Genomic DNA, 21,510 nt, shown 5'->3' with positions numbered 1-21,510 from the left:
AATAGAATCATTCAACATCCCATTGTAAACTATCATGTAAAAAGCTTAATCACACATTGTTCTTTTGCAGGAAAACTCCCTTTATAGCTTTCCAGACTTTGAGTTGACAGTATTTGCATCTAATCAAAGAGAAATTATTTTCCTTAATCACTTATAAGATGGATACTTCTTCGACTCAACAATTCCTTAATAAATAACATAGTTATACTGAAATCCAGAAATTATGTATGGGCCCTAACTACTTCCACTATGGAAAATAATTCTGTGATGTACATTCAGTACAATTAAAAGTCACAATTTAAGGAAATATGTTTGTGAACTGTAAGATAATCTCTGTAGTAATAATTTTCATCATTTGCTACCAAAGAAAGGTATTTAATATACTTCCTCTTATTAAAAAATGAATATATCTTAAAGCTCAGGATCATAGATTTGTAATTAGAAAGAACTTCATTTGTTAGTTAATCACATTTCAGGCATGCCAGTTGCTTTCCAAGTTTTATTTTGGTTTTTTTTCTTTGTTTTTTGACATGTGTTATACTAATGACAGAAAAATTAATTGGTGGACTCAGTGAATTTACTCTTTTTTCCTATTTCTTGTTCCTTTCATTTCAGTCCAGCTCCCAGGCCCAGCACCTAACATCCGAGCATATGCTAGCTCACCTACCTCAATAACTGTCTCATGGGAAACACCTTTGTCTGGCAATGGGGAAATTCAGAACTACAAGTTGTACTACATGGAAAAGGGGGCAGACAATGAGCAGGTATGATGTAGCCGTCTTTAAGATGATTCCCTGAAATAAGGGACAATGAATATCGTTCCAATTGCTAAACATTCACTTGGGTGACAATTTTATAAAAAATGATGTATAGAGATAATATGGTTTCATATTGGTGAATAATAATAATAAATAGAGAACCCATGTAGGAAGAGACTCTTTGTCTGCATACTACTTTTTGATCTTTTTCACCAATCATAGTGAACTGTTGATAAAACTTAAAGCAGTATTTCTAGTCATCATTATTTATACTTCATCACCATCTGTTATCAAGAAGTGGCTTCATATAAAAAGAAAAATCAGTGCCTCACCATACAAAACATAGTTAATGTGCTTTGTCTAGGAGATTTATTTAGTTGCAGTATTTATTTTGGCTTGATATGTATGTATGAGTTATTTTCCTTTATGGACAGGATGTTGATGTTGGAAGTCGTTCCTACACCATTAATGGATTGAAAAAATACACAGAGTATAGTTTCCGAGTAGTAGCCTATAATAAACATGGTCCTGGAGTCTCCACACAAGATGTTGTTGTTCGAACTTTATCAGATGGTAAGTTATTCATTTCCTTTGGAAATTAGGTACTATTCTTGGTTTTTTGTACGTATGCTTGTGAAAATGCTCTGATTGTTAATCACACAGACTATGTCTGCTCTAACTGGTCTAAGACTGACCCTTTGGTGAATATAGAGCTATACTTTTTGACCAGCAATCAAGTTTGCATGCAAGCTGGAACCATATGAGATTTTTCTTAGGAAAATGATACTCATTGTTTATGGCTGCTTTTCCATCAAAATGGATGATTGCATCCCACTGCCTAAAGTTCAGTAACAATAGGATCTAATAGTCTGAAAAATATGTTGTTTAAAACTCTGTGTGTGTGTGTGTGTGTGTGTGTGTAAAGCTTGAGGTTTTTTCTCAGCTTCTGATTCAGACATCTATATTATATCAATGCATGTGTGTGTAAAAGTGTTTTCAAGTGGAGGCTATGAAGCCTTGAGCGAATTCCTGCCTATAGCTCTAAGCAAAATGTATGTTTTTCAATTTAAACAAAATAGTAATCTTAGGTATAGTCAACTTAAACCAACAAACATTTGTTAGGTACTGACTCTGTACATGGTCCTGGTCTTGGTGCTAGAGGAGCATGGTCCAGTGGAAAGATCTTGGTTCTGAAGATAGAGAATCTGGGGTCTAGTCCCACCTCAGAGCTCACTATATGAACCTTGGGCATATCATTGAGTTCTCTCCACTATAAGAAGAAAGTTAAACTAGAAGACCTTCAGGATCCTTTCCAGTTTTCTGTCTGTGATCCTTTGACTGTATAGACAAAATGGAACTCCGCTATGTCAGAGAGTTTCCATTTTCCCAGAGGATACTATATGTACACAGTTAAATAGATACAAAGTGTATGTATGTATGTGTATGTATGTATTTATGTGTGTGTATATTATACACATACATATGTGTGTGTGTGTGTGTGTGTGTGTATAGTTAAAGTCATTTTGCAAGAGAGAGATGGTACTGAAGGGGATGATGGATTAGGATTAAAAGCACTAGTGAAAGAGTTGGATTTGTCAGGGAGAAAGAGGACAGAATGGGGAAGATATAAAGACAGTCAAGGGTAGGAAATAGGGGAGAAGAGACACCTCGTGACAGATAAGGTTTTTTGCTGAGGAGAAATAGACAGAAGTGATAAGAAGGTTTGGAGAAAGGAGACAGTTTGTAATAACCATGCAGAGAGTGGTTACAGAGTCTGTAAGGGAAGGATAAAAGATTGCCATGTCTCTGAGAGGCCCCATGGAGATTAGGTAGCAGAAATGTAGAAGAAGCCACTGGTCATGGTGTGAAGCCTGATGAGAATTGGAAGAGACAAGGCCTATGTTGGGGTAACTCTCTTTTTGGAGTCTGGCAATTATGACTGGTTTCAGGAGAAGGGGACAAACGAGTCAAGGGAAGCTGATAGTATGGTTAAATTGGCCATGCTTTGGGATCCAGATCATGAAGGAAAGGAAGAGAGGCCAGGGCAAAGATAGTAGAGACTGGGAGAACAGGGAGTCATTTCAGTTTTATATAAGTAACAGATGCTGACAGTTATAAAATGTGCCCAGGTAAGTACAGTTACAGAATAAGGAGTGAAGAGGGCCCAGAAGGTGCTCAGTTCTAGGAGAGTTCATAAAGAGCACTGGACATGAGCAGTGTTAGTGACTTAGAAGTCAGAAATGTGGCCAGTAACTATGATCAAGAATAAATACACAGTAGACACACTGACAGTTATTCAGGGCTTTCTTTCAGTCATGAATAGAGAAATAAATGAAAATTCACGTCAATGCCTTAGCATTGATCACATTAGTGAGAGAAATGGAGTTTAAGTTTGAATGAAAGAGGAAAATAGGCAGGATTGTTTGACTATTCAGATGGTCATTATGTCAGGGGAGAAGGTGAATTGTGTCAGTTGTTTTCAAGAAGATGGTGTGACCGATATTATGTAAATATAAAATAATAAGACTCTTCAGTAAACACAACAGAATCAATTTACAGATGAAAAAAAAAACTGAGAACACAGAAGTGACATCTTTTCCCCATTACACAAGTAATTGGTGGCAGACCTGGGGCCAGGCACCCTGATCTGACTTCTCATCAGTTACTCTTTCCATAACCTCAGGAAGCCTCCATTTTTATCTAACGAGTATTGGCCATGCCAGGGTTGAAAACATTTTTAAAACTCCTTTGGGAACTTCCTTCAGAGTCAGCATACAAATCGTATCCAAAAATTGGTTTCATCATTTTGTTGTTACAAATGTATTTTAATCAGAAAAACAGTATTTCTCTGGTTTGATACGTCATCTAGGTGTGGTCCTGAATGACCCTTGGTTGTTTACCAAAATTAAATCCGTTCTCAAAAGATAAAGATTTGTCACCACTGAGGACAAGTCAAAAAGTACTAGTTTCCAAAGAGTTTGAAAAATACTATTGAGTGGTGGCAGCAGTGCTTAATTTAAATATACAGCCTTCTAAATGCCTTCCTTGAAGGAGACAACAGGGACAACTTAGGGAACTCCTCGTGTTTGTTAGCCACTTAGGAACTGAAGGGCTCTTGATAAATGCATCTGTAGATGAAGTATAGAGAAGCAGGTAGCCTGGGGGGGTGATTGAAGGTCTAACCTTTTCCTTTTTATTTCACATTTCTAGTCCCCAGTGCTGCTCCTCAGAACCTGTCCTTAGAAGTGAGAAATTCCAAGGTAAAAGTGTGTGCCAGACTCTCTGTTTCCACCAGTCTTTCTCTCAGCCTCTGGGGATTGCCTCGAAAGAAGGCCTGGTGGGACACTTCCAGGATGCTATTACTGTACCATTATCGTCTCTTCTCTAACGGGGTCTTACGTGCGTGATGCCCATGAAGTATTATCAGAACGCAGTACACAAGAGCTAAGCAGGGCCCACTGTGAGAGGAACAAGGCTGTGAGAATGGCAGCTCAGTTTGCCCAGAGTTACCCGCGGTCTTCAGGGAGCTCAGACAGAGATCTCTGCTGTCTGGACTCCCCAGACCTTGGCCAGACTGACCTTCTGCGAGGGGTCAAAAGCAACATGAGAAGGCCAGAAGAAAGAGCCCCGAGCCTGGCCTGTCTGTCCTGCTTATTACCTGGGTGACCTAGGGCAAGCTGCCTAAGCTTCAGTTTGTCTTTTTTTTTTTTTGAAAAATGAAGATAATTATCATGAACTATGTATTTCACAGGGTTGGTGTGAGGAAAGCATGTAAACTCTGAAATGCTATGAAACAGGAGATATTATAGTTCTCAAAAGGAGTAGCTCTTCAGAAAAAAAAAAATAAGGAAGGAAAAGCCTGTAGAGGTAAACCATGCTGTCTTCAGTTACCACAGGCTAGGTAGCTTATCAGCCTAGGGCTCTAGCAGAGTGAGAAGAGACACATCCTTCTTCTGACATCGATTTATAGGGTAATGCTGGAGAAGGTGCTCTCAGTGTGCAGGCAGCTCTGTAAGGCTGTATGAGACAGAGAAGCTACATATCTGTGCAGATACAGGGAGTAAGAGCCCTCAATCCAACAGAAATACAGATCTGGTCCAGAAATGATATATGTATAAGGCATAATCATAGCATTATGTCATTTGCAGTTAAGAAGCCTAAATTTTGTGTCTGAAGACTTCAGTTGAGTGCTGACTTCACCACTTACTTGCCTTGTGACCATGGACAGGTCAGCCTCTCTGAACCTCAATTCTTTCATCTATAAAATGGGGATGCCTTTTCTGCCCACCTGATAGGGTCAATGTAAGAATCAAATAGGCTAAGGGCATGCTCTGGGCTAGGCACTGAAAACACTAGTACAAGAGTTTATAACCATTAAGTGTCATATAAATGTAAAGTCTTTATGGATGTCATCCCAGCTTTTGATTTATTTGTGAGCATCCGTTGACTAGAACATTGTAAAACTCTTCCTAAACCCCTCAGATGCAGCAGTTATTAGGAACATTAGTTTTAGGCCTCTGATATATCTCCACTTTACTCCACAATCTTATCTTCTCCAGAGTATTGTGATTCACTGGCAGCCACCTCCAGCAGGCACCCAAAATGGGCAAATTACTGGCTACAAGATTCGCTACCGGAAATCCTCTCGCAAGAGCAACGTTACGGAGAGCGTTGGAGGAACACAGCTGTTCCAGTTAATTGAGGGTAAACTGCTTAGCATTTTGGAAACAAAAATGAAAATATGATAGTTTCTGGATGTATATTTGCATTAATTGACTTGTGCAAATAGTTTAAACAATTCCATTTGCTTTTGCCCTTTCAAAATTTTGTGGCAATACTCTTTTAATAGTTTAAATAAGAGGAAAATTGAGAAAGAATTCTTGTTTTAGTAGCTGTATTGGCATTCTGCGTTTGATTATCATGACTCATCTTCCTTTGAATTCTTTAACTTGTCTAGCAACCCAGAAGTCTTAAGAGTAAATGATTGTAAAATGGGGGAAATGATTCCTATATATAGTTGTTCTGTACAAGCAAAGAAATTTCTTTATCACATCTACCTTGAGTGACAGAAACGGACTTGAGCTTGTATAGGTTTAGTCAAATACAGTGTTATTTTTTAAGTGCCTCATGAATTATGGACACAACAAATACACAAAATGGGTGGAAATTTTCTTTATAGATGAGCCCTTTAAAATTGTTGTCTTTTATGTCAAAAGATGATTTACATAGTCTTTAAGCATTTCACCAGCAAATGTAACTGAAAGGGCAACAAAGTGTGAAAGCCTCTGTATTATGAGAAATTTGGCAGAAAATGAGAATTTCTAACCTCATTTGGGATGGTCCTGATATGTTTCTCACTGGTTCCCCAACTCGGGGTTGTGGCTTCCATTGCATCCTTCCCTGCCAGCAAACTATTCCATGTGCTGCATATATGTTCTTTGCTTTTCCTTTAATTTACTCAAAAATTATTTAAGTTTTTAAAAAGGCTTTTCCTAACAATTAATGAGAAGAAACTGTAACCTACTTTAATATAAAGTACAAGTTGCACTGGGCTAACTAGCTTCTTTTCCTACTGGGTGAAATCTAGCCTAATCTCTCTGACCCCATTATTTTTCTTCAAAGAACACCCCCTCACTCCCAACCCTCTGCTCCTACAAACCTAAGCCCAATTAGGTTTTTTTTTTCTCTTTGGACCCTACTCTCTTTTCTGTCCCTTCTCACTCATTTCTGAGGTAGCCCCTTGAGGCTTCTTTGAGTCAGCCAGTTTAGCATGGCTTCAGCTAATTCCCCAGAACAGTGGAAATGTCACTGAGCCCGTTGCCCACAGTAAGGAAACGTTCACATCAAAGCCCTTTACAAGTTTGCCATATGTGGCATGGTGGAGGCTGCCATAAATTCTCCCTCCCTCTTCCAAATGAACAACTAGGAAAAGAAGAGCATGTCTGCTGGAGGATGGACCTGTGGAGCAGAAAGAGCCAGGAGTGTGGAAAGAAGAAGAAGCTTTTCAGGTGAAGACAGAGTCCACTAGAGGAGAGGTGGAAGACTCGAGGTTTTGCTCACTTCTTACATACAAACATGACAAAGAAAATTAAGAGCTCACTCAAGACTCTTTGTCATGTTGCCTGAGCTGTTCTGTGGAGCTGAAAGTAGCAGGGAGGGCACCAGCAAGTTGGAGAGAAAGAAGAAGCAAAAAGACCACCCTCTCCTCCCAGCAAGGAACTCTTAGCCTAGACTGTGCTGCCTGGGGTGGAAAGAACTCTGCCAAAGGAGGCCTGTTGTGGGGCCCCATAAGGGACTCTGAGCATCTGTCTACATCATCTGTACTAGTTATCTCTCACCCAAGCTTTTTTCTGTAATATGATTAACCATGCTAGTGATATTGACCCATGTTGCAGAAGGTATGACTCCCACAGCTGTATTCCACGGTCTTGATAATCAAAGACCGCACACACATAATGCATGGGATCACTGTCTAAGTGAGTATGAAGTACTGACGTCATCAGTAATTATGCTTAAATCTCCTACACACACAGTTAGGACTTCCATTTTCAAGGCTTTACTCTTAAAGGGCAGTCAGTAGAATAATTAAATGTATGAGTAAATTAGATGTAAGGACTAAGAGACCTAAGAAACCAAAGACATCTATGCCTCCTGAAAAATATAGACATAGTCCTTACAAGATGGAGTTACATGGGAACTTCCTTTTTAAAAGAAACTGCTGAATGTAGAATTATACCAAGAAAGTGACTAAAATGTCTGTGCCCTGTGATCCCGAGGTTCCACTGCTAGAAAGGTTGTATATGCCACAAAATTTTGATAGCAGTACTTTTCATAGTAGCAAACAATTGGAACTAAAAATGCCCGTTGATTGTGGAATGACTAGAAAAATTGTGGAACATGAGTGAAAAGATGTTACCATTCTGTAAGAAGTAACATGATGAATACAGCGGAAAACATGGTAGAGGCGTCTGGGAACAGATGCAGAATGAAGCAGCTGTACCAGGAAGACAATACACAGTAACTACAACAATGCAAACAAAAGAACAACAATAAAACTGTGGAGTCTGAACGATGCAAAATTGTAGTCACCAAATTTGAGCCCAAAGAAGAGACATGAGAAGACACTTCCCCAGACCCCTCCATCCAAGTTAGGAACAGTTGATGTGGAAGACTAAATAGAACATCAAACTTTTTTATAGGGAAAACTTTTTCTTTTCTCTCCTTTTTTTTGGTTCATTATTATATGCGATGTCTTTCCGGGAGGACAGTGAAAGAGAAGGATTCAGTGAAAAATGTAGATGATGTAAGAACAAAAGATGAAAATCAAAATTTGTTTTAAAAAAATAAACCTGAAGTATAAAGTAATATCTGAGTCTTTTAGGTCCTATTAGTTTTCCTTGATACAAGCACACATTTCTTTTTACATTGAGGAATTAATTTTGAAAACAAAAATCCACAGATATATGCATTATAAAAGTATGACTTCACAACCATTCATTTTTTACACTAAGGAAAAATGTTAAGGTTTTGTTTTTTTTTTACACTTATTCCTTATAGGAAGAAGGCCTAAAAATGTAGGGAACTCTCGGTAGCACATTTATTAAGTATTTTAGATTAGTGTAGATTGGCCAGATACAGTGTTTGGCAGTGACTTTATTTTGTAGGTAAATATTTTTCCCTTTGAGATTCATGAATATTTTTACATTTACATTGGTAGACATGGTAGCACTAAATATAAAAGTTTAAATTATAGAAACAGATGAGAGTGACTCCAGGAAGGTTATAGAAGGACCTCTGTGCTCTGGGAGCTAAGCAGGAAGCTGAAGGGAGCGGGGGCAAGGAGAGTCTGACTGACGAGCATCCACAGGTCATGACTAAAAGGAACACCACTACTGGCCACCAGGAGAAGAGATGCTTCTGTCTGGTTGGTAACTCTGGGCAAGGTTACAAAAATGTCCACAGAGTTCAGGACGAAGAATACGGAGAATGCTTGAATCTTCAGAGGACTTTATGCAGTAAGTGTCAGAATATGAATAATGTTAACTAAGTAGACTCAGAAATTTTGATACCATGAAGTAAATATCATGTAGGTATTGATGAGCCTTGACAGGATATGGCTTGTCTCAGATAAGCCAGTAGAAGCCATCTTATCCCCAACTGCTTTGCTACTGGAACAGAAACTTGCCCTCGAGGGGTTGACCCTTTTCTCTCCGGAGCTTTGACCATGGGACCCCCTCTTCATTGCTGACAGTTTCATTTGGCACCCACTATTTCTTTTTTTTTTTTTTTTTTTTTTTTTTTTTTTTTTAAATTTTTTTTTTATTATTAAATTTATTTATTTAACTTTTAACATTCATTTTCACAAAATTTTGGGTTACAAATTTTCTCCCCTTTTATCCCCTCCCCCCCCAAACACCAAGCATTCTAATTGCCCTTATGACCAATCTGCTCTCTCTTCTATCATCCCTCTCTGCCCTTGTCTCCATCTTCTCTTTTGTCCTGTAGGGCCAGATAGCTTTCTATACCCCTTTACCTGTTTTTCTTATTTCCTAGTGGCAAGAACATTACTCGACAGTTGATCCTAACACTTTGAGTTCCAACTTCTCTTCCTCCCTCCCTCCCCACCCCTTCCCTTTGGAAGGCAAGTAATTCAATATAGGCCATATCTGTGTAGTTTTGCAAATGACTTCCATAATAGTTGTGTTGTATAGGACTAACTATATTTCCCTCCATCCTATCCTGTCCCCCATTACTTCTATTCTCTTTTGATCCTATCCCTCCCCATGAGTGTCGACCTCGAATTGCACTCTCCTCCTCATGCCCTGCCTTCTATCATCCCCCCCACCCTGCTTGTCCCCTTATCCCCCACTTTCCTGTATTGTGAGATAGGTTTTCCTACCAAAATGAGTGTGCACTTTATTCTTTTCTTTAGTGGAATGTGATGAGAGTAGACTTCATGTTTTTCTCTCACCTCCCCTCTTTATCCCTCCACTAATGAGTCTTTTGATTGCCTCTTTTATGAGAGATAATTTGCCCCATTCAATTTCTCCCTTTCTCTTCCCAATATATTTCTCTCTCACTGCTTGATTTCATTTTGTTTTAAAGATATGATCCCATCCTATTCAATTCACTCTGTGCACTCTGTCTCTATGTATGTGAGCGTGTGTGCATGTGTAATCCCACCCAGTACCCAGATACTGAAATGTTTCAAGAGTTACAAATATTGTCTTTCCATGTAGGAATGTAAACAGTTCAGCTTTAGTAAGTCCCTTATGACTTCTCTTTGCTGTTCACCTTTTCATGGTTCTCTTCATTCTTGTGTTTGAAAGTCAAATTTTCTTTTCAGCTCTGGTCTTTTCATCAAGAATACTTGAAAATCCTCTATTTCATTGAAAGACCATTTTTTCCCCTGAAGTATTATAGTCAGTTTTGCTGGGTAGGTGATTCTTGGTTTTAGTCCTAGTTCCTTTGACTTCTGGAATATACTGTTCCATGCCCTTCGATCCCTTAATGTAGAGGCTGCTAGATCTTGTGTTATCCTGATTGTATTTCCACAATATTTGAATTGTTTCTTTCTAGCTGCCTGCAGTATTTTCTCCTTGACCTGGGAACTCTGGAATTTAGCCACAATGTTCCTAGGAGTTTCTCTTTTTGGATCTCTTTCAGGTGGTGTTCTGTGGATTCCTTGAATATTTATTTTGCCCTCTGGTTCTAGAATCTCAGGGCAGTTTTCCTTGATAATTTCATGAAGGATGATGTCTAGGCTCTTTTTCTCATCATGGCTTTCAGGTAGTCCCATAATTTTTAAATTGTCTCTCCTGGATCTATTTTCCAGGTCTGTTGTTTTTCCAATGAGATATTTCACATTATCTTCCATTTTTCCATTCTTCTCTCTTTGTTCTGTGATTTCTTGGTTTTGCATAAAGTCATTAGCCTCCATCTGTGCCATTCTAATTTTGAAAGAACTATTTTCTTCAGTGAGCTTTTGAATCTCCTTTTCCATTTGGCTAATTCTGCTTTTGAAAGCATTCTTCTCCTCATTGGCTTTTTGAACCTCTTTTGCCAATTGAGTTAGGCTAGTTTTTAAGGTGTTAATTTCTTCAACATTTTTTTGGGTCTCCCTTAGCAGGGAGCTGATCTGCTGTTCATGCTTTGACTTCATGTCTCTCATTTCTCTTCCCAGCTTTTCCTCCACCTCTCTAACTTGATTTTCAAAATTCTTTTTGAGCTCTTCCATGGCCTGAGCCCATTGGGTGGGCTGGGACACAGAAGCCTTGATTTCTGTGTCTTTGCCTGATGGTAAGCATTGTTCTTCCTCATCAGAAAGGAAGGGAGGAAATGCCTGTTCGCCAAGAAAGTAACCTTCTATAGTCTTATTTCTTTTCCCTTTTCTGGGCATTTTCCCAGCCAGTGACTTGACCTCTGAATATTTTCCTCACACCCACCTCACCTCCTGATCCTCCCAGCCCGTGTTTGTGGTCTGAGATTCAAATGCTGCTTCCAGCCTCAGGGCTTTTGGCGGGGGCAGGGCTGCTATTCAGTATGAGATTATGATCTGGTGCTGAGATCGGGGCAGGGCCACCTCTCAGGCTCAGTTCCCTCAGGGGGTTTATGCGCAGACCTTCCGCAATGGATTCAGGCTCCCGCCCGCTTGGGGAGTCCCTGTCTGCAGTCGCCTCTCAGCTTCTACCTCCCGGGGGGGGCCTGAATTATGGGGGCACCCCACTCCCCTCTCGACCCGCCAAAGAGACTCTCTCACCCCCCCCTGTCACCTGTGGGTGGAGGGACTTGTGCGGCCGCTGGAGATCCCGTCCCTGAAGCCTGCTCGGATCTGTTTCTCTCGGTGCCGCAGCCGTGGCCGCAGCAGGTCTGGGCTGGGCTTTGTGTCTGCAGCGTGACGGACCTTTTGCGAGAGGTTTGCAGATCCCTCTGTGGGTGGAGGGACCCGCGTGGCCGCTGGAGATCCTGTCTGTGAAGCCTGCTTGGATCTTTTCCTCTCGGTGCCGCGGCCGCGGCAGGGCTGCACTCAGCTCCCAGTCCCGGCGCCCAGTCCGCGGCGCGAAGGACCCCCCGCGAGAGGTTTGCAGGTCTCTCTGGAACAGAAATCTCCCTCGCTCCAATGTTCCGGGGCCTCTGGGTGCGGAATTCGCCGTGAGTTACTTCCCTGTAGCCATTCTATGGGTTGTGGGTTCAGAGCTATGTGTATGTGCGTCTTTCTACTCCGCCATCTTGGCTCCGCCCCCGGCACCCACTATTTCAAGTAGATCCCAGCCATGCTTCACTTCTATCCCTGGTCCCCAGCCACACATTCTTCTCTTTCCTCCACAACTCTCTTCATGGGACCATGAGCAAACAAATACTATCCTCATTCCTAGAAATATGCTGTCCAGGGATGTCCTATAATGTTAGATATCCTCATATAGCCCCACTCACCATCCAAATAATATGCTGAACCAAAGTGCACTTCCCTGTCCACCGCTTCCCAATGGATGTAGCCTCTTCCTGCCAGTTCTATTAGCATGTGAGCTCCTGGAGGATGGGGACCATCTCTATTGTTGCATTTGTATCCCCAATACTTGATGAATGGTAAATGTTTGGAATTGTAGATGATATAAAATAGTCAATAAAAATATTTTAGACATAAATGTTTTCATTAACAAGGATTAATATTTCCGAAAAAGGCATTAGGAACTTTCTATAACAAGATGATAGACTTTTTTGTTAATATCCAAAAACTGGAGGGGATGGGGGGAGTATAGGTGAGAGGTATTTGAGTGAGATTCTAAGAGGGAAGGATGACTGATGGGGGGACATCAATAAACCGGAAATTTTCTGCATGTCCCAGGTTCATAAGATTTAGGTCTAGAAAAGAACCATAAAAGTCATCTAATCCAGGCTCTTCATTTCAGTGAAAGAAGCTAATCCCCAGCAACAATAAGTATCTTTCCTAATGTCACAGAGGTGTTGAGTGACAGAGCCAACATTAGAATTCAGGTCATCCTACCCTTAACTCAGTGCTCTTTTTCTGGGGCACTGCCAGTTCTGTATCCTAAACCTGGGTGATGGAGATTTTTCTGTTGGGCACATGTCGGCTATATAATTGTATTTTAAATATTGAATATGTTAAATATATTCAGAAGTCCTTATTTAAAATATCTCATGGACTGTGCATATCAAAAAACTAATCAGTTTAATATTGTGAATAAGTGTAGTCCAATATACTTGTAAGACAGAGCATAACTTTTTCTGAAATATATACTTCATACATTTGCTTCTTCATCAAACAGCATTTTAGAGCCAGAAGAAAACTTGGAGATCGTCCAGTCCTGTTGTCTTCTAGATGAGAGGAGATGATGACAAGGCAGATATGTAACAGAGCCTGAGTTAGAATTCACATGTCTTGGTTGTCTGTCCAACATTGGGCCAACTCCACCTGCTGTCACAGGAGGATGCCTGGATTTTAAGTCACAGCACCTAGGCTTAAAGCCTACTTCTGAAACTTACTTCTTATATGACCATCAGTCAGTCCTATCTATGGCATTCCCCTACTATTCTGGGGAAAGTTCAGACAACTACTTGGAGTAAAAGAGAGGAGAGATTAAAAGCTAGAAATCCAGTTGAGAGAAGGGTGTAGGGAGTTCGCTGCCACCAGCTAGGAGAGCCAGGCTTTGTTCTCAGAGAATACAGATTTACTGTAGGTACCTGTAGTCATGTCAAGTGGCCCAGGAAAATTAATGGGAAAAGTATATTTGGAAGAAAACTTAAGAGAACCTGAAAGGAAACATTCTGTTCTGTTCTAGCTCTGGGCATCTCTAGGGCCAGCTTGATTCTGTCCTTGAGTTCTTCTTGAACCACTTACTCACTCTGTCCTCTGGGCTTTTAGTTTCTTAGTTGAAAGGTGAATGGATGATCTCTAAAATCCTGCCAGACCTAGAAAAATTAGTTGTGCATTCTCCTGAGAGTCTTGCCCATTACAGTTTCTGTCCCTTGGTTACAGTTGTAAGTATCTTGCATCAAATTGACTCTTAACTTTGACTTAGACTTTGTCAAGACAGCAGTAGCCTGTATATCTTGGTATTGAGTGAAATATGACAAGGTCTTAGATATAAAATAGCTGCTTTTAAGACTAAAAATTATTAGCGTATTTGTTCTCCTTAAGATTTCCCTTTGCAAAATTTTTTATCATCTGAATAATAGTGAAATATAAGATCTTACCGCCAAACTAAATTTAAAATACAAGCTTTTAGAATGAGACATTGTTAGTATGTTTGTTCTCTCTCAGTGTTCTCTTTGCTACATCATTTTTATTGTTTGAACCCTAGGTCTTGATCGGGGTACTGAGTACAACTTCCGAGTAGCTGCACTTACAGTCAATGGGACTGGGCCGGCTACAGACTGGATGTCTGCAGAAACGTTTGAAAGTGACTTAGATGGTAAGTAATGATGGATAGATAGGACTTGTGGGGAACACATCCTGGCTACCCCTGTTACAGAGCTTATTACAAAGCCAAATTAATGAACAAACGAGGCACAGGGAATCATTTGGTGGAAATTTTAAACATCAATGTAAATTGATTTACTTATTCTTTCTAATTATTCAAGAGAGGTGTAGGAATGTATGTCCCATAGTGTTTTTTAAATATATATGCCAGGAAAGAACAAGAATAAAACAGACATGAAAACATGTTTCTGTACTTTAGAAGATAATGTATAAGTAGATATTGTAAAATTTGCATCTGATCCCATTTGTTTAAATCCTGCCTTCCCATAGTCCCAAATTCCCTTCCTCCCCAACTCTAGGCTCCATGAATTTGTTAAAAATTGAATCTCCATATGAGTCTTGTCTGCCCAGCCCTGGCTCTGTTAACCTGCTAGATTTGTGACCTCAGGCAAGTCAGTTACTTCCTCAGGGCTTCAGTCTTTAGAATGTGGCAGCTGGACTAGATAATGTATGAGATTCCTTCCAGGCCTAATGATGTGACTCTTAGGTGAGGCCTTGTGGTACAGGGGGAGGAGCCTCTCCCTGAGCATCCAGACTTCTGACTGGCATTGGAAATTCCCTTCATCTCTCTGAGTCTCAGTTTCCTCATCTGTAAAACATAGCTTCTAAGTCTACTCAGACTATAACACAAGAAGACTTATGTAAAGTATGGTAATTTAAATGTTTTCCGTACTATTAATATGTATGTGTGTATATATATATATATATATATATATATACGTGTTTGTGTGTATAACAACTGGAATTTCAGGGATACAAAATAATGGAGGAGGGGAAGGTAAAGGGTAGATAAAGCACTTTTCTTATAACACCCCTGTGAGACAAGCATAGCTCCTGTTATTTTCCTCATTTTACAGATGACACAACCAGGGTTCAAAGTAGTCACATGTTTTGTCCCAGATTAGTCAGTTAATTGTTGGAATCAAGACTCAAATCTATGTCTCCTGCATCGTAATCTCAACACTTTCCAATGTACTACAGCACATTGAGAAATTCTGCAAACCACTAGCAAGCCACACCTCAGCATTTTGTTTTCAGTCGTTTACTTGAATACTTGACTTTATTTTTAACTTGAAATATTAGCCTTTCTATTATGCTGAAATTTCTTGCTGATTTGAGAAAGTAATACAAATAGAGGTAATAGTAAGGTGGTTAGTGTGGTAACTTTGCAGTAGAGAAGATCTGGGGGTATATTCCTGCTTGACATGTCACTTTTTCTCTCTGATGAGCCTCATTTTCTTTTCATCTGTGAAATGGGGATTATGATAACAATGAAAATAAAATGTTGCAAACACTTTGCCCTACTTCTTAGCAGGAAAGGAGAACAGCTTTAGAACACTATATGTGATGTCAGTCTTTTCAATATATGATTTTCTATTCCTATTTTTCTTTTTTAAAAATTATTTGTTATAAAAGATGTCTTTCTGGGAGTGAAAGGGCAGCTAATGGGGAAATTCAAGTAATATAAAAAATGAACAGCCAAAAAAAATACCTCTTAGAAAAGAAAGTAAAGATCAGGAAGCTGGTCTTTAGAGAAAAATCCTTCAAATTGCTACAGTAGCATTTTGGTCCTTTAAGATCCACTGCTTAAACTCTATTGCTAACTGTGACCTAGTACTAGAATTTTATTCTTTGAAAGGTTTATTTCTTATGAGTAGGTCCAGCACCTGTAGGAGATTCGGACATGGGGGTAAAAGCAATTACCAAAATTATAGCTGTGTTTATTTTACAAGGAAATGGAGAAGGTATTTTTGTTTTAAGTGTTAGTTATCAGGCTGGAGGACAGATTGGGGAGACTTAATCTCTAGACAAAGCAATTTGCTCAGAACATAAAAGACTAATAATTATTAGAAGACATTGAACGAGCTGTGTTTATTCCTGCTGCCGTCATTGTGGAATGTACCTGTTGGGGAGTTGTTCTTCCTCATTATTTTAGACCATTTTCTTATTTTGCTAATTATTTCCCAAGAAAAACAACCCAGGCTAAAACAGCTCACTTTCTTCTTACAGGGGAGTGCAGGGCATTCCAAAAGAAGATTTGGGGTGAGAAGAGTAGCCATAATGCACTCATTAAGGCAGTTTCTACTATTTAAAATACCTTTAGGAAAATTTTTCTGGAAAAGAATGGTTAAGAATTTAACTGTGGTTAAATCCTGGTAACATAAGTACAAGCGATATCTTAGGAAAAGCAAAAAGAAAGAGACCAGTATTTTAGTAGAAAGCACTTAGATAACATTTACTGTTATAATTGAAATTTTACTTATTTAGCTTTTCTCTACTCTGCTCTTTAAAAAAAATAAATAAATAACAGGTAACATTCCAGGGGAATCTTCAGTATGGTGACTTGCAGTTTCTGCTGGCACATTTAAATCCCCTATGTTTTATAGCCGAGTAGAATACTTTGGCATTAATGCTTAAGACAGCTGACTGACTGTTATTTTTTTTTCTTCATCTCTCAATGAGAGAGAACCGTGGGCCAAATTAAACAGTACTACAAGTGTGCCTGCTTCCTTGTATACCAGCATCTGCTTCAAACTCTGCTCTTAAAAATGCACATAGAGAAATAGGGGCCTAAACCCAATTTGAGTAGTTGCTAAATAGTACCAGCTGTTTGAATCTAAGGTCAGTCACACCTTGGTTTTCTCTTTTCTTGCACAGAAACTCGTGTTCCTGAAGTGCCTAGTTCTCTCCATGTTCGCCCTCTCATTACTAGTATTGTGGTGAGCTGGACTCCTCCAGAAAACCAGAACATTGTGGTCAGAGGCTACGCCATCGGCTATGGACTTGGCAGCCCTCATGCTCAGACTATCAAAGTGGACCACAAACAGCGCTACTATACCATTGAGAACCTAGGTAAGTAGGAGGAGTGGAAGAAGATTATGGAAGAGAATACTTCTGAGAATTGTGCCAATATTTTCTTATTTTTATTCAGCTTTTAAAATGCCAACAGAAATCCACTTTCTCTCCCTCTCACTTCATCTTTCCCCCAGTTGAGAAAGAAAGGAAAACAAAACCACCATTATAAACCTTCACAGTCAAGCAGAACAGATTCCCACATTGGCCGTGACCAAACAAATACATCTCCCTTGTACTCTGAGTCCTTCGCATTTCCATCAGGAGGTGACCAGCATGTTTCATCAGAAGTCCTTTGGAGTCATGATTGGTCATTGTTTTGATCAGAATCCCTAAGTTTTTCACAATTGTTCATTTTTACAGTATTATTATTATTGTTATATACATTGTTCTAGTTCTTGCCACTTCTCACTGCATTCATTCATTCATATAAGTCTTCTCAGGTTTCTCTAAAACCATCTCTTTCAGTATTTCTTACAGTATGATAGTCTTTCATTATATTTATATATCATAGCTTTTTCAGTCATTTCTCAATTTACAGGAGCCACCTCAGTTTCCAATTATTTTCCAACACAAAAAGCACTTTAGAGTTTGTTTTGCTTGGGACTAATTCTTTCCTTAATGTAAACCCCCTCTTATTCCTTTATCTTCTTTACCCTCCTGTTTCCTTGTTGAGTGAAATTAATTTCTGTACGTGGCTTTATGCGCATGTATGTTCTTTCCTCTGAGGAGCTTCAATGAGAATGAGGCTCAGGTTTTACCCACTCTCCCACCCCTTCCTCTGTGTATAAACTTCTGCTTGCTTACACCTGTTATGAGGTAGTTTTCCTCATCCTTCCTCTCCCCCCTCTTTCCCTCCCTTTCCAGTCTTCTTTGAAAATCAAGATATAACACAGCTACTCCAGATGCCCCTTTGTGACCCCTGATGATGATAAGGTTCTGAGGGGACATGTATCATCTCTCCACTTTAGAATGTAAACATTTTATGCTTGTTTAGTCCCTTATAAATTGTTTACTGAGTTTACCTTTTTATGTTTCTCTTAACACTTGGGTTTGCCCTTCAAAGGTTTTATGCATGTCTTGTCTTTTCATCAGGAATTCCTCTGTTTCATCAAAGGTTCACTTTTTCCCCCTATAGAATTATACTCAGTTTTACTGAATAAATTATCCTGGATAAATATATGCATATATATATATATATATATATATATATATATATATATATATATATATATATATACATATGTGTGTCCTGCATACACATCCTTTGTTCTCAGGAATATCATATTCTAGGCTTTCATTGCCCCTTTTTAGTGGTAGCAGATAGATTATGTCCAGTGCGGACTCTAGCTTCTCAGTACTTTCTTTCTGTCTGCTTGTAGTATTTTTTTATTTGTCTTGGAATCTCTGAATTTTGGGTATGATGTTTCTGGGAGTTTGGGTTTGAAGTTTCTTTCAGGAAGTGACTGGTAGATTCTTCTGTTTCCACTTTTCTCTCTGGTTCTAAGAGGTCTGGGCAGTTTTGTTGTTTGTTTTTTTTTTTTATATGATGTCTAGGCTCTTTTTTTGGTCGTGGCATTCAGATACTTCAATGATTCTTAAATTTTTTCACCTCCCTCTGTTTTCCAGGTCAGTTTTTGCTATGAGATACATTAAATTTTCTTCTGTTTTTCTAGTCTTTTGATAGTGAGTTTTTCAGGGGCTTTTTTGTTTGTTTTTTTGAGGCATTCAGGGTTAAATGACTTTCCCAGGGTCGCACAGGTAGTAAGTGTCAAGTGTCTGAGATCGCATTTGAACTCAGGTCTTCCTGACTCCGGGCTGGTGCTCTATTCACTGTGCCGCCTAGCTGTCCCTTTTAATAATGTTTTAATATTTTTTGTTGTCTCATGGAGTCATTAACTTCTGTTTGGTTTATTCTAATTTGCAGAGAGTTTGTTGCTTGGGTAGTGTTTTGTGCCTCTTGTGCCAAGCCATTAATCCCTTTCCCATTCCTTTTTCCATAGCTCATTTCTCTTCCTCTTGTCCCCTACTGCTCTTTAGAAAAAATATTCTCAGTCTTTGTAAAACTGTTACTTCATCTCTTCCGGGAGTTCTAGTTGAACTTGTGCCTGAGTTGTGTTGTCCTTTGAGACTTTGCTTGTAATTGTTTCGGAGTCATTCTATTTTAGGTTTGTGAGTATCCATGTCTTCGTAATAGCTCCTTATGGGTAGTACAGTGGATACAGTGCCAGGCCTGGAGTCAGGAAGACCTGAGTTTGATTTGACCTTAGATACTGTAATAACTGTGTGAACCTGAGCAAGTCACTTAATCTCTGTTTTGCCACCTGTAAAATGGGGATGATAATAAGAGCACCTACATCCTAGTGTTGTTGTGAGGATCAGATGAGATAATGTCTGTAAAACAGGCTGAGCACTGAGCCTGGCACTTAGAGCTATGGTGATATGTGCTGTTACCATCATCATCATCATCATTATGGGATTCTTTTTTTTGTTCGATTTCCTAACTTTGGGTTTTATTAGAGCCAGGCCTTGTGTAATGGAGTTAATGCCTGAGTTTGTCTTACTGATACGTTAGTGTGGGGTATTAAATGTTATATTTTTCCAGGAGCAGTTCAGGCTGGGGACCTGAAAGCTTTCAGTGCTCACAGATGTGTTCTGATAAGGGGCAGAGTCTGGTCTGAGCAACAGGCCTCCGGACTTGCCACTTTTGGAATTCCATCAGACTGCTTCTGGGCTCTGCCACTGTGGGCCAGCTGGTTCAAAGTGAGAGACTTGAAGACTTGCTTTTGTTTTGGAAGCCGTGTCCTGGTTATTCCACTTTGGGCTATAAATAGGGCAGGAGGTGAAATTGAGACTGAGAAGATGCTTGATTCTGAACGTTCTCCTTCCTCCATGCAGAGCCTCGGCCTGCTGCTCCTCACCCTAGAGTACCAGCCCTAGGCCTCTTGGACCAAGGGCTGGCTTGTGAACAACAGACTTGCCAGTTGACCTTTGTTCCCGTGGCCTGTGCAAGTGGGGCCCCTTCAGTCATAGGGGATGTTGTTCCTCTTTCACTTCTCACACTGGAATATTTAGCACAACTGATCCCAACAGGACCCTGTCCCTAGTGTCCAGAGGCCTCTTTGCTGTTTCCCTGTGCAGAGCTTGACTGGAAAATTATTTACTGTAATGTTCTTTCTTAAATTTCCCAATCAGTCTGATGTATTTTCTAGATTTCTCTAGAGGTGTACTTCTTCCTATTACTCTGTCATCTTGGATCTGCCCTTTACCATGGGAATATTTTCAAGCAGAAAGTACACTAATTCAAATAAACATTTGTACTTTCCCAAATTAAGTTAATAATACATATCTTACTTTTAAAAACTTAAGATTCAAAGTTGCCATCCTTAAATTTATATCTTGAGCAAAGCTGTGATTAAAGTCCATTTATATTTCATTTATTTTTTACACCTTTTCTGAAGACTTCCAAATAGTGAATGATCTAATTACCTTTATCAATTCCATGTACATCAATAATAGGAGTATTTTCTCATCTTCCCAAAAAAGCAATTCTGAAAACAATCCTCCAGTATTTAAGTGTGCTGTGGGCCACTTTGTTTTCAGTCAGAAATAAAGAAGATACTTTCATTCCTGTAGGTGGCATGGCATACTGGGCAGAGAGCTGGTTGGCCTTAGAACCAAGAGGGCTTGGTTTCAGCTCCTGCTGTGAGCTGGGCTCAGTGCTTGGTGCAGGGGATGGATTAACAAAAATGAAGTAATTCTTGTTCTCAGGGAGTTTGTGTTCCATCTAGGGAAATGAGGAATACATCTCTTAATACATTTGGAGTCAATACAGACTCTGCAAAGGCACAGAAACAAGACTGTCCCACGTAAAACCAGATTTGAAGGCTAAACTGTGTGGTCATGAATCCTGGTAATAGGTCAGAGATGAGAAACAAGAGTAAGGAAAGCCCTTTTTAAAAGTGGGGTTTCTTCTGTTCAGAGGAGCTTTTCAACTTTGAAGTCTTTTCAGGACTAAAATACACAGAGGAGAAGAAGGAAGGCATTCTGGCATGCTCAGGGATGCAGGCTGAGAAATGACATACACATAAATAAAAGTATGTGTGCAGGTAAATGACATCCTCTCAGACTGATTAACAATTTAATAAGTAATTTTTAAATTCTCATAAGCTGACTTTTTCCTTTAGATCCAAGTTCCCACTACGTGATCACCCTGAAAGCATTTAATAATGTAGGTGAAGGCATCCCACTCTATGAGAGTGCAGTTACCAGACCTCATACGGGTAAGTCATAATTTCTTTCCTTAAATTTTATCAGAACAAAACAGGTATCAGAAGAAGCTAAATTTACAGTCAAATAGTATTTCTTTACAGCATGATGTCTATAGTTCAAATGAAC

The 21,510-nt window shown here is 39.5% G+C and overlaps 1 protein-coding gene across 6 annotated transcripts in view; it reads left to right on the top strand.

Annotated features, from left to right (window-relative positions):
* Positions 1-21,510, top strand: part of NEO1 (neogenin 1) — a 285,881-nt gene that overhangs the window by 215,453 nt on the left and 48,918 nt on the right. For all 6 annotated transcript variants that reach the window (XM_072628418.1, XM_072628417.1, XM_072628419.1 and 3 more), the window contains exons 10-16: positions 616-764; positions 1,193-1,331; positions 3,969-4,018; positions 5,318-5,462; positions 14,081-14,191; positions 16,918-17,112; positions 21,300-21,395. In XM_072628418.1, coding sequence (XP_072484519.1) covers positions 616-764; positions 1,193-1,331; positions 3,969-4,018; positions 5,318-5,462; positions 14,081-14,191; positions 16,918-17,112; positions 21,300-21,395 — 885 coding nt within the window. The remainder of the gene's footprint in view (positions 1-615; positions 765-1,192; positions 1,332-3,968; positions 4,019-5,317; positions 5,463-14,080; positions 14,192-16,917; positions 17,113-21,299; positions 21,396-21,510) is intronic.

The sequence above is a fragment of the Notamacropus eugenii genome, chromosome 1 (assembly GCF_028372415.1).
Source record: "Notamacropus eugenii isolate mMacEug1 chromosome 1, mMacEug1.pri_v2, whole genome shotgun sequence".
In the NCBI taxonomy this organism is placed as follows: domain Eukaryota; kingdom Metazoa; phylum Chordata; class Mammalia; order Diprotodontia; family Macropodidae; genus Notamacropus; species Notamacropus eugenii.
Note: the sequence above shows the minus strand (reverse complement) of the source record. Positions and strands in the feature narration are given on the sequence as shown.